At 46.7% G+C, this 13535-nt stretch overlaps 1 protein-coding gene across 1 annotated transcript in view; it reads left to right on the forward strand.

Moving 5' to 3' along the window:
• The first annotated feature begins 232 nt into the window (after positions 1-232).
• LOC114888589 (myosin-10) overlaps positions 233-13535 on the forward strand; it is a 31133-nt gene continuing 17830 nt past the window's right edge. The window contains exons 1-11 of the mRNA XM_029210769.1: positions 233-421; positions 514-635; positions 2970-3039; positions 3130-3290; positions 4313-4421; positions 4526-4657; positions 5543-5749; positions 9607-9744; positions 10602-10725; positions 12014-12185; positions 13259-13471. Coding sequence (XP_029066602.1) covers positions 263-421; positions 514-635; positions 2970-3039; positions 3130-3290; positions 4313-4421; positions 4526-4657; positions 5543-5749; positions 9607-9744; positions 10602-10725; positions 12014-12185; positions 13259-13471 — 1607 coding nt within the window. The 5' untranslated portion in view covers positions 233-262. The remainder of the gene's footprint in view (positions 422-513; positions 636-2969; positions 3040-3129; positions 3291-4312; positions 4422-4525; positions 4658-5542; positions 5750-9606; positions 9745-10601; positions 10726-12013; positions 12186-13258; positions 13472-13535) is intronic.

Raw genomic sequence — 13535 nt, forward strand, 5'->3', positions numbered from 1 at the left:
GTGTGCGGTACGAAGTTGTCAAAGCGCTACAGTATCCTGCCCTAGAAGTGTGTGGCTTTTAGGTCCACGGCTTGTGCAGTGTCTAAATATGCTGACTGCCCTACCTCTATGGCATCTCTTATCATTTGTCCCACAAAGCTTGTGCTGCTGCACCCTCACTGTCTTTTCTTTCCCTGCTCAAGAGTTAGAGTTGCCTTATTTTCGCTTGTCTTCTTCATTTCCACCAGTGGACCGGATCGTGGGTCTGGACCAAGTGACGGGGATGACGGAGACAGCTTTTGGCTCCGCCTATAAAACCAAGAAGGGCATGTTCCGTACAGTCGGGCAGCTCTACAAAGAATCTCTCACCAAGTTGATGGCGACGCTCCGCAACACCAACCCTAACTTTGTGCGCTGCATCATTCCAAATCACGAGAAGCGGGTACGTGCTTAGCAAAACGGAGGCGGGTGTCGAAGGCGGATCGAGGTCCGGTCCCAGAGATGAAGCTCTAAAACTGTCATCTGCTCGATTAGGCTGGAAAACTGGACCCGCACCTAGTGCTGGATCAGCTTCGCTGCAATGGTGTCCTGGAAGGGATCAGGATCTGTCGCCAGGGATTCCCCAACCGGATTGTTTTCCAGGAATTCAGACAGAGGTATTGCTCACCTTTACCTGGGTTCTGTGTGTATCAAAGCTTATCTGAATGTGACTCAAACAGTGAGATGATGCGAAAAGACTCTTCCTTGTTCCCTGGAGGGTTTCCGTTCTCTTTTCATATAGGAGGGAGGTCATCATTATTCCCTTTATCGTTGGTCGGGAATATTGAGTGCCTACTTTACAAAGAGGCAGGGTGCTCATAACTTCTCTGGGCGCAGCAAAGACTGGGGCCTTGGGGCCCTGAGGCAGCTGCGAGGAAACACAGAGCTGAGAACTTACAGTTCACTCGTTCAGACAGTTCTACCTGGGATTTAAGCATAACTTTTTTTTAAACTGATGTTTTAAAATATAGGGGGCTTCCCTGGTGGCGCAGTGGTTGAGAGTCCGCCTGCCGATGCAGGGGACGCGGGTTCGTGCCCCGGTCCGGGAAGATCCCACGTGCCGCGGAGCGGCTGGGCCCGTGAGCCGTGGCCGCTGAGCCTGCGCGTCCGGAGCCTGTGCTCCGCAACGGGAGAGGCCACAGCAGTGAGAGGCCCGTGTACCGCAAGAAATAAAATAAAATAAAAATAAAATATAGGAATAACGTATGTTCCTTTTAGGAAAAATTTTAAATACGTTAAAAGTAAATAAAAATTATTCAGGTGTGACTCCTAAAAGCACTTTGGGACATTTCTTTCCATCTTTTTTTCAATGAATATATCTGTGTACGTGTGTATGTATATATTTTTCCCACTGTGTGTGCCCGTGTGTGTGTTCTTACAATCCTTTTACTAAAGTAGGGTCGGAAATAGGTGGAGATTAGAAAAGAATTAGGAAAAAAACAAGAGGGAGAAGATCAGTGTGCAGTAGAAATGGATGAAAACGTATGATGGGCAACAGTTTTTTTTAAAGTGTATTATGTAATTTTCTTTAACAGTTAGTCTAGTTTGCCTTTTTCCTCTTTGCTCCTGGAAATCAAGTTTCCAAATATGAAGCATTTGTTTTTCCATAAAATAAACAGTGCTGCAGGTCGAAGAGTAGCCCTTTCTCCCAGAGGGAATCCAGTTGAAAAACTGTTCCAATCCCTACAGGTTTTCAGGGAAACCCTTATTATGGCCCCACCATATGATAAACGAGCTGGTAGGTTTTCACTTTTTTTTTTTGCGGTACGCGGGCCTCTCACTGCTGTGGCCTCTCCCGTTGCGGAGCACAGGCTCCGGACGCGCAGGCTCAGCGGCCATGGCTCACGGGCACAGCCGCTCCGCGGCATGTGGGATCCTCCCGGACCGGGGCACGAACCCGCGTCCCCTGCATCGGCAGGCGGACTCTCAACCACTGCGCCACCAGGGAAGCCCTTCACTTTTTATTTGATAGAAGAAAATGGAACATAACTAGCATCCAAAATACAAAGTTGGTTGAAGTAGCCAGGATTCATCTTTTAATACAGCCACTGTCTTTTGCTAAAATTTATTTTCTTGGGTATAACACACATATAGTAAATGCACAGACCTCAAGTGTGCAGGTCGGTGAACATATGTGCGCCCAGCCCAGTGCTGTTTTGAGTCACCCTGAGACTTCCTCCTGTGCTTTTTTTGTTTTGTTTTAATTTTAATTTATTTATATTTGGCTGTGTTGGGTCTTCATTGCTGTGCGCAGGCTTCCTCTAGTTGCAGCGAGCGGGGACTACTCTTCGTTGCGGTGCGTGGGCTTCTTATCCCGGTGGCTTCTCTTGTTGCAGAGCACAGGCTCTAGGCGCGCAGGCGTCAGTAGTTGCAGCACACAGGCTTGGTAGTTGTGGCTCACAGGCTTAGTTGCTCCGCAGCATGTGGGATCTTCCCGGACCAGGGCTCAAACCCGTGTACCCTGCATTGGCAGGTGGATTCTCAACCACTGCGCCACCAGGGAAGTCCCCTTCCTCCTGTACTAAACAGAGGCCCTCCAAGCATTGCTCTTACAGCCTTTTCTGTTATCTAATAAATGCCTACAAGTTGACAGTGACTCAACACGCAAAGAGCCAGATTCTCCTTGCATCTGAAGGATGTGGACATTTTGTGGGAAATAAAAAATAAGAAGTTTCTAAAATCACCATGCTTTTGATTCCTCTCCACCACAACTTCTTAAACATGGTCTCTGACTTGGGAGAAATGACTGCATTTTCATTTTGCTGCTGCTTTTAAGAAATAGAAACTAGATCCGCAGAAAACCTCAGATTATCAGCTCGTCATTTCTTTACTCTTCATTCGACATGATTGCCCATTATATCCTTGCCTCTTAGGGGAAGCAGAACTCATAGTTAGTAGGTAAACATTTCCACAGATTTTTACAAAAGGCTTTTGGGCTGCTTTTCTTACAGATACGAGATCCTAACTCCAAATGCTATTCCTAAGGGCTTTATGGATGGCAAACAGGCTTGTGAGCGCATGGTAAGCTCTTCTGGATTTTTCTGGTTCGTGGGCTGTTGACACAATCTTTCCTGTAGCAAACATAACAAACAGACTCTCTCTCTCTCTCAGATCCGGGCTTTAGAACTGGACCCAAACTTGTACAGGATTGGACAGAGCAAGATATTTTTCAGAGCTGGAGTTCTGGCACACTTAGAGGAAGAAAGAGATTTAAAAATTACCGATATCATTATCTTCTTTCAGGCTGTTTGCAGAGGTTATTTAGCCAGAAAGTAAGTGGGAAATCATGTATTAAATGCTTAGAGTGTGTGCTTGTGCTAATAAGCATGTGTTTTGTGCGAAAAATACGAGAGCACGGGAGACTTGAGGTCCCTGTCCTGTGGGACCGAGAGCCAGGTAAGCAGATACACGTTCTAAATAAGGATACAAACAAGGGGCCAAGACAGACAATAAAGGGGTCCTGCTTCAGCGTGGGTCCTCGGGGAGGGCTTCTCTGAGCGCGTCTGTAAATGAGAGGTGTCAGCATGAGGATCTGCAGGTCCAGTCCAGGAGGGAAGGAGGAGAAAGGGTACCTTAGAAAGAAAGAGAGGGATGTTTCTCCTGTGACGGATCCAAAAAGGAAAGAGTATCTAATAGAGGATGGATGAGGAGCGCAGCAAAGGGAAGGGGAGAGCAGGGCCTTGTTCACACCCGCGTGTGCGCGCGCACGTACGTACGTGTGTGTGTCTGGGGGTAGGTGGCAGGGGCCGTTTCCGGCAGCGTCTGTGAACAGAGTGCCAGGTCCCGTGACAAGAGTTGAGGTGGGCGGAGCAGGCCCGCCATCCGGCGGGGACGTGGTCATGTCCCCGATCCCCAGCCCAGCCCACAAAGAACGTTCACCTCTAGGAAGTCTCCTATGACAGCAGCTGTCAAAGCCAGTTCTCTCTTATTTGCTGTAGACTGAATGTGTCCCCCAGATTCGTGTGCCAGAATCTAATCCCCAGTGGGATGGTGTTTGGAGGTGGGGCCTTCGGGGTGATTAGTGCATGAAGGTGGAGCCCTCACGAATGGGATTAGTGTCCTCATGAGCGAGACCCCACAGAGCTTCCTTGCCCTTCCCCCATGTGAGGCGACAGCAAGAAGAAGCTGTCAGTGAGGAAGTGGGTCCTCGGCAGACACGGAATCTGCCGGGGCCATGATCCTGGACTTCCCAGCCTCCAGAACTGTGAGGAATAAATGATTGTTGTTTACAAGCAAAACAAAGCAAAAACAAAACCACAGTTTACTTTAACTAGTTTTCCTTCCTCCTCTTCAGGGCCTTCGCCAAGAAGCAGCAACAGCTGAGCGCCCTGAAGGTGCTGCAGCGCAACTGCGCCGCGTACCTGAAGCTGCGGCACTGGCAGTGGTGGCGCGTCTTCACCAAGGTGGGCGCCCGGCTCCCCCTGGGGTGGCACGCACGGGACCAAGAGAAGCCCAGGGGCGGGGAGGTGCAGGGTGCGACAGTCAGTGTTCAATGTCGTGAACGTAGGTGAAGCCGCTCCTACAAGTCACTCGCCAAGAGGAGGAACTCCAGGCCAAAGACGAAGAGCTGCTGAAGGTGAAAGAGAAGCAGACGAAGGTGGAAGGGGAGCTGGAGGAGATGGAGAGGAAGCACCAACAGGTACAGCTCACCAGTTCCCGCTCAGCCCTGAAAGAAGATGCGCGAGCCCGCAGATAGGGACCCACCCAGTGAATTCCAAATATACAGCATCTTACTTTATGTGTATTTTTCACTCCTTTCCAAAGCATAGACGTTTGAGCATAGAGGTAGCAGATGTATTAGGCCAAGCATTGGGGTATATATAAACTGAAATCAGCTCGACCTCTTGCATTTTTGCCTCTGTCACCCTTTGGACACCCAGATGATCAAGTTTGCTATCAGGTGTGCGTTTAACGCCGGTGGCACTTCTCCTGGTATTCGCACCTTCCTGTGACTGCTCACAAGGGACCTAGAAAAAAGTAAAAGGATGAGACAGTACAAGGCACCCCCCTGCCTGTTCTCCAGCCACAGTGGTCTTGGGTCCACATCCCGTTCTCAGGGAGCTGTGCTTCGTGGACAAAGCCGAGACTCAGGAAATGCTTGTAGTTGACAGTGATACGACTGATGTGTTCAGGGCCAAAAAGTTTGAACGGTAGAGGCCAGAATATCATTTGATACCAGATGGCTTCAGTCACCGTGACCTTCATAGCATTTCTGTAATGCTTCCCCTCCTATTCTTTGGTCCCTTTGTGAATTACTTTAATAGTAAAAAAGGGAATTCTTTAAAATAGCATGAACTTAATATGTATTATTCAGGATAACCTTTTCCGTTGTTTCTGTTGTCTCAAGTTTTCACCCAGCTTATTTTGCTAGAGCCGAAGATATATTTGAAAGTTTTGCGAGTGACGTTGTATATTTTTAACTCCGGGTTTCTTGGGCGACCTGCACTGACCACTGGAGTCCCAGTGACTGTCTCTTGTGCATAACCGGCCAGTCATAGCACCGGACACTTTATTGTGATTGCAGCTGCTAGAAGAGAAGAATATCCTGGCAGAGCAACTACAAGCAGAGACTGAGCTCTTTGCTGAAGCAGAAGAGATGAGGGCAAGACTTGCCGCCAAGAAGCAGGAATTAGAAGAGATTCTCCATGACTTGGAGTCTAGGGTTGAAGAAGAAGAAGAAAGAAACCAAATCCTCCAAAATGAAAAGAAGAAAATGCAAGCACATATTCAGGTATCTGTGATAAGTTTCATTTAGGGTTATAGTTTGGGTTTTCCAAATGGATCTGTTGAGTGAAGAGATGCTATGGGTTTGGATTCTTGTGTCCATTGAGGAGCAAAAGGAGCCTAAGTAATAAGTCGTTTCTCCCCACCGCCCCCCCACCCCTTTCAAAGATCATTTGAAGCACACATATAATAGATTCCTTCAAACGCAGATTTGTTATTTTGAACAGGAATCGTTTCCATGTTCTGATGTGGCATCTTAGAGGATGCGTCCCAGGGTCTGCGGGGACGGAGTTTGTTCGTTGTGTTCTCATTAATAATTCCACTGCTCGCTCCATTCATTAGAGACACCTACGAGGTGGTGTGGTTCATAATAAATGCTCAGCACTGACGCAGGAGGTGGCCAGGAATCAGGATAAAACACTTAGCCCTTCCTGCTGGTAGCCACTTCCTTATTGAGATCCAGCTGTCCCCACGCGAAGCACAGCTCTCCCTGTGACTGAGCACCCAGATGAGTGATCCAGACAACAGTGACCGTGCCTGTGCCCCGAGACACGTCCTCCGTGAATCCCACCCCAGCCTATCCAGTATGGCCTTGAGTGTCAGGGTGTCTGTATCTGCCACCACTGCTTCATGGGTCCAGTACCAAACTTTCTTTCTTCCAGATCTCTCCCTTAATTTTATCCCCACCCCTTAGCTTATCTTTGCAAAGCACAGACATTTCAGACATTTCTCAGAACCGCAAAAGATATCATATTATTTCCTTGGCAAATACCCCATACAATAAATCGTCCAGGCCCTCTCCATTCTTCAACACAAACAGCCTTCCAGTATCCCGTAATAGGTTGGCAAAATATCACGAAAGCTGTAAAAAGTACACATTAATCCAGCAATTCTGGTTCTAGGACTTAAAGCATAAATCAGCGGAAGCCTACTGATTATCTAACAACAGGGGGTTCGTAAACCACGGTAACAATATACAGTTATAGATTGAAAAGATGTCTGTTTTTATGGGTATTTATAATACATTAGTAAGGGGAGTTGCAAAAGAGTATACACAGTAAGGTCTAACTAAAAGTATATGACTTACAAACTATGTATGATTTTTATAAGGGGACGTACAGAAGATCTAGAATAATAGTCACCAGTAATAGTGAGTTCTGGTGGTATTATCAACAGTTTTGATTTTCTCTTTTTTTTTTTAAACATTTTATTTTTATACTGGAGTATAGTTGATTAACACTGGTGTGATAGTTTCAGGTGTACAGCAAAGTAATTCAGTTATACATATACATGTATCCTTTTTCAAATTCGTTTTCCATTTTGATTTTCTCTTTGTTTCAGAGCATGTGCTCATTTCAGTGATAATATTTTACTCACACAGGGTAAGGACACCCAGAGTCATCTCCAGTCTCCCCAACCTACTGTTTTACACTCCACGTTTTAACAACTTCACATGAAATGCTTGCATTTCTCTCTTTAGAAAACAAGCATTTCCTTGCAAGAACAGGGTTTTTGTTGTTGTTGTTTGCTTGTTTTGTTTTTCAATACTTTCCATCTTCATAGCCTTTACTCTAGACTCTTTCACTGGGTTTTTGCACTGTTATCTTAATATCGCCATTGTAAATTCAAACACATTATAAAATATTTATGGTAATGTTATTATTAAATATTTTTCCCCCTCTAATGGAATATCTGAGATTCTATATTAACTGCATGGCTCTTGGGAAAACCCAACCTTGTTGGTCTCTTGTCCTTTTTCCCCACCCCACCCCCCCACAAGTGAGGCTTTCAGGGATTTCTCGCCTGTCTCCTTTTCAACCAAAAACTACTAGAGCTGTTTTTGGTTTTTGTTTTGTTTTCAATATTAATTCCCTGATTATAACACTATATTGTAGAATACCCAGAGAATATAAAATCGCACTTGTAAGTCTCCTCCCACCCATCATCCCGTTAATCCCTGTTATGTTTCTGCATATCTTTCTGAACAGGTACATGTGGATTCATTTATCAGTTGAATTACTCTGGACCCACTGTCTGTTCACTGCTTTTGTCACCCTAGGAGTATGCAGTGCAGGGATGCAGTGGACAAAATCCAGACTCTGGGAAACTGTAGGACGAATGACCTGTGGGGTTCTTTTGGGGTTTTTTTTTTTTTTTTTTTTGCGGTACGCGGGCCTCTCACTGCTGCGGCCTCTCCCGTTGCGGAGCACAGGCTCCGGACGCGCAGGCTCAGCGGCCATGGCTCACGGGCCCAGCCGCTCCGCGGCACGTGGGAACTTCCCGGACCGGGGCACGAACCCGTGTCCCCTGCATCGGCAGGTGGACTCTCAACCACTGCGCCACCAGGGAAGCCCTTTTGGTTTTTTTTTTTTTAACAAATAAATGGTGAGAAAAAGGGAGGAGAAAGAAATTTAAGAGAACCTAGAGATTAAAGCAGTCTTAAGGGTCTTAACAATCACAGTGTGTGAACCTTATTTGGATTCCAGTTCAAACAAGTGTATTTTTAAATGGTCTTCATCTTTTAGAGATAGAGCCTGAAGGTTTACAGGTGAAATATGATGTCCGGGATTTGCTTCAAAATAACGCAGTGGAGGAGGGAGAAGCTGGGGGTTTAGAAGTGACCTCTGACCATGAGCTGATGCTTGTTAAGCTTGGGCTGATGCATTTGTGTCAGGATCACCATGCTACTCTGTACTTATATGTGTGTTTGAAGTTTTTCACAAAAAAGGTTAATCTTGTGCAGAGGTTTCATTACAGAATCAACCGTGATAAATTATTTAGCCAAAATTACCCTTGAAAGTTTTTTTTTTAACCTCTGTGTTTATGAGCTTTTATTATTTTTTTTTTAAATAAATTTATTTATTTATTTTTGGCTACGTTGGGCCTTTGTTGCTGTGCACGGACTTTCTCTAGTTGTGGCGAGCGGGGGCTACTCTTCGTTGCAGTGCACGGGCTTCTCTTTGCGGTGGCTTCTCTTGTTGCGGGGCACGGTCTCTAGGCTCGCAGGCTCAGTAGTTGTGGCGCACGGGCTTGGTTGCTCCGTGGCATGTGGGATCTTCCTGGACCAGGGCTTGAACCCATGTCCCCTGCATTGGCAGGTGGATTCTTAACCACTGTGCCACGAGGGAAGTCCCTTGAAAATTTCTTAAATTGGCCATATATTGATTTGTATGTACAACTCTGTTCTGTAATGCATATGTTTATTAGCTACAATAATGTAGGGTATGAAATAAAGAGAAGCATGTTATAGGAAAACCATGTGTAAACTCTGGAATCCCACCCAGTTTGGTGATGCACTCATGTTGTGAACGGCACGGCACGCCTGACCTGAGACAGTCCATTCTCACCAACCTGTACTATTTCCATGGTTGTTTCTGAGTTGTCTTTCTCTTACGTGTTTGATGTAGTTGGACTGTATCATTCAGTTTCCCTGTGTTGCTACTATTCTAAAGTACGGATTTTAATAACTACACATTATCCCATTTTACAAATGTACCCACTTTTAATCACCAAGACTTTTTTGAAGTTATGTTCATAGTTCCTCAGTATGATAACACTTTGCCACAGGTCTTTTAAATATAAATCACATCTGTACCTTTTCCTAAAATCGCTGGTTTAAAAGAAATGCTCTTTTTCAGCGCTGCTGCATTTTTCCATGTTGGCTTCTAGAAGGACTGACCCACTTTGTACTTAACCTATAGTGGACACAAGTGTCTGTTTCACATAATTACATTTTATATTTTTAAAAATAACCCTGCCATTTTGAAAATCAAACACTGGCCTTTCATTTTGACCTTGCTTGTTAGCATGTGTAGAATTTCGTAGAGAAAGTGTGGAGACTGACCGCATGTACTTCTCCCCAAGGACCTGGAGGAGCAGCTGGACGAGGAGGAGGGGGCTCGCCAGAAACTGCAGCTGGAGAAGGTGACGGCAGAGGCCAAGATCAAGAAGATGGAAGAGGAGATTCTGCTTCTCGAGGACCAAAATTCCAAATTTATCAAAGTAAGAGACTATTTCCATTTAAGAGCTGATTTTATTTTTATTTTTTTAATAAATGTATTTTATTTAGTTAGTTTTGGCTGCATTGGGTCCTCGTTGCTGCGCGCGGGCTTTCTCTAGTTGCAGCGAGCAGGGGCTACCCTTCGTTGAGGTGCACAGGCTTCTCATCGCAGTGGCTTCCCTTGTTGCGGAGCACGGGCTCTAGGCCCGTGGGCTTCAGTAGTTGTGGCACGTGGGCTCAGCAGTTGTGGCTGGCGGGCTCTAGAGCTCAGGCTCAGCAGTTGTGGTGCACGGCCTTAGTTGCTCCGCGGCATGTGGGATCCTCCTGGACCAGGGCTCGAACCCGTGTCCCCTGCATTGGCAGGCAGATTCTTAGCCACTGTGCCACCAGGGGAGTCCAAGAGCTGCTTTTAGAAGATGGAAAATACTTGTGTCAATGCTCTCACTGAAAGTGGCTTCAAACAGGAAATTCTCAAGATTTCAAGTTCATTTATTCAGTTTTCTAAGTCTCTACAGATTTATAGTCGGTATAGATTTCTAAAGACAGAAACTATTTAATTTTTTTAATCCACCAAACATCCTTTTAATCCCTGAGATGACTGAACGTGGACATTTTGTGCCCTTTGGACACTCACCGACGACTTGTTCCCATCTGGGCGGTGATACATTCGGCACCGGCTGCGGGACTGCAGGCCGGGCGGGCGGGCGAAGCTCTGGAGGGTCATGAGCCTCCTTTTCCTGCCTTTTTGGAATATACGGTCTGCTGGGGGAGACAGTGCCAACGTTACTTGTTTTCTAAGTAATAACCAAACCCACTTGTCATTTTGAATGCCTTTTCTGAAGCCGTTTTTCCTATTCAGGAAAAGAAACTCATGGAAGATCGCATTGCTGAGTGCTCCTCTCAGCTGGCTGAAGAGGAAGAAAAGGCAAAAAACCTGGCCAAGATCAGGAATAAGCAAGAAGTGATGATCTCAGACTTAGAAGGTGAGTGTTGGAGGCTAGAGAAATTTAGGGCTAGGACATGTGAGCCTTTAGATTCTACTTAAATCAGAACATGCTGTGATAGAAAATGTGCTTGGGGATCACTCATCAGTGTGGGTTCAACTATTAAAATAGCCCTCTTATATGGTGGTGTCATTTGCCTAGTCACCAAGTATTTAGTGCCATCAAACGGCACTAGATTATCTTTAAACTTTTACTTTTTAAAGTTAGGTCCTGTAGTAAAATAGATTGCCCTTTGGTGGACACAGTTGGGACGTAAATTAAGTTTGAGCTGTACAGGCCGTTGAATTTGTGTGTGTTTAATCTAAATGCTGCGTCGAGGTGCCTAGGTTTCCCTTCACAAAGGGACAGCTCCTGACACAAAACCGGACAGGGACAGGAGACTCTGTGCACGGTAGCAGTGTCTCACTCTGATGGCCCAAGTCATGTCAGCAAATGCTAGGATTTTTGCAAAATGGATCACTGCCTTCTGCAAAAGAAATAAGAAAAGAGGGTGGAAGTTGGAAAGAGCCCAGAAAACCTTCCCTTTGACCCGCAGCTGGAGACTGGCATCGACAGAGGAGGAAGAACCTGGCTCTTAACACCTTGCTGTCGTGTGGTCGTTTATAACGGGGAGAAAATGAGTGGTTTCTAAAACAATATTTAGGATTTTGTTGTCCTCGTTGTTGTCAGCCTGAAATTCTTTCCATAAACCATTCTTACCTGTAGGCGATTCTTCTGGGAAGGGTAGGTAGGCCTGTCCTTTTCTCACCTGACTGTTGGGCGGGTGAGGACAGTGTGTGAAGGGAAGCATCCCCGGCCCTAATTAAGGAATCACTGCAGGATTCAGAGGGCGGGCGGGAGAGATGCCCACACTCTGCCCTCTCGCCCTCAGGGCTCAGGAACTGCAGTCTGGGTTCAAACCAGGGATTCCCGGTGAAAGGGGAGCCTGGGGGACAGGAGTCACATGCCACCCAGCTTCTGCCAAGCCCTCTGCGATCCCGGGCACAGCACGGGGTCCAGGTCACTTTGGCTCTGAGAGCGGGGGCCTGCTCCCTGTGGAAGGATATCCTTAGAATCCTCCCAGTTTCTTCCTGAAAATTCCACCCTCCTACTGATATATCTCGCCTTCGGTTTGATCTTAATGGGCTTCAGGTGATGGAGCGGTTGGCAAGCGACGTGCTTTAGAATGCAACGGCTAATTTTCAACTTTAATCAGTTTACTTTTTGAATTTGTCCATATGGAGTGACATTCAGTGTGTTGAAGGGCTTCTTGTTTCTTGCCCTAAAGAGCGCTTGAAGAAGGAGGAGAAGACCCGCCAGGAACTGGAAAAGGCCAAAAGGAAACTGGACGGTGAGACCACAGACCTGCAGGACCAGATCGCCGAGCTCCAGGCGCAGATTGACGAGCTCAAGATCCAGGTGGCCAAGAAGGAGGAGGAGCTGCAGGGCGCCCTGGCCAGGTCTGCGCTAGGCATGCGGCTGGAGGGGGTCCCGACAGAGAGACCCCGGGACTCCGACGTATGGCTTCCTCGTCATTGGGTGTGACACGGGCCTGGGAGACCAGGGAGCATGTGTGTTGGGGCAGCCAGAAAATCTCATCAATCCTTCTTGGTATTTACACTTAAAAATCACGAGTTGTATCATGAAATCCTTGGAAATTCACACCTGAACCAACAGTTTTAACCATATCAAATGCTCTGGTTTCTGTACGTTACAGATTAGTCTCAATGTGATTTAGAAGTTTAGAGGAAATCACTTTTCGGAAGTATTCTCCCCTCTTGTAGCATGATTTGCTACTCAGTCCTAAACCATTCAGTTACAGAATGTAAGTCATATATAGTAAATACATTTATGCTAATATTTCATTTCATTTCTTTAACCAATGACTCTTTGGTTACATGGTCATAGGACTCAGTTTAATTTATAATTTATTACAATCAAGAAGATCTTATAACAGAAATTCTTCTCTGCCTCTGTCACTGTTAGTCTTTCTTCGGCTACATACAGAGGTGAGGGCTGAGACCCAGAACTAAAATTCTCCACCTGCTCCCATGTGTCAGCTTCCCCTCCCTCATCTCAAACTTCCCACCCATCCCCGGTCAGAACATCCACCCACGTTAAATCACACGTGAGCAAAAAGATGCACCAGAGGATAGAGGAGGCGTAGAGTGGAGGGTGTGAAGGTGGCGGGTCTGCTTCCACTTTGTTCCAAGAACTTCTCTGAATTTGCACATTTGCCGTGGGCTGGAACCAATCTGACGGACAAGACCGCTACCTTGAGCAGTGTCTTAACTAGAAGAACATCTGCCTGAGAGGGAATTTTTAAATACTATGATCATTAAAGTGAGATGGGCCTACGCTTCCACGGAGAACTTTATTAGCCCTTTGGACAGGACCCAGACTCCATCCTGATACCAGCTCTGGGCCTCCAAGCCGTGGGCCGTGGGCTGGGGGTGGTGTCTCAGGGTCTCCTTGTGGGAAGAGTCCCCGGGTGCCGACTCTGAGCGCTTCCCGTGCCCGGGTGTCCCCGCAGGGGTGACGACGAGACGCTGCACAAGAACAACGCACTTAAAGTCGCGCGAGAGCTGCAAGCCCAGCTTGCTGAGCTGCAGGAAGACTTTGAATCCGAGAAGGCTTCGCGGAACAAGGCGGAAAAGCAGAAGAGGGACTTGAGTGAGGAGCTGGAAGCTCTGAAGACAGAGCTTGAGGACACGTTGGACACCACGGCAGCTCAGCAGGAACTGCGGTAAGTGGGGGCAGGGCAGAGATGCTCGTCCTCGGGGAGTGGGGTGTTTCCTGTATGCTGTCAC

Source organism: Monodon monoceros, unplaced genomic scaffold (genome assembly GCF_005190385.1).
Source record: "Monodon monoceros isolate NGI ecotype Baffin Bay Population unplaced genomic scaffold, NGI_Narwhal_1 Super_Scaffold_9, whole genome shotgun sequence".
Taxonomy (NCBI): Eukaryota; Metazoa; Chordata; class Mammalia; order Artiodactyla; family Monodontidae; genus Monodon; species Monodon monoceros.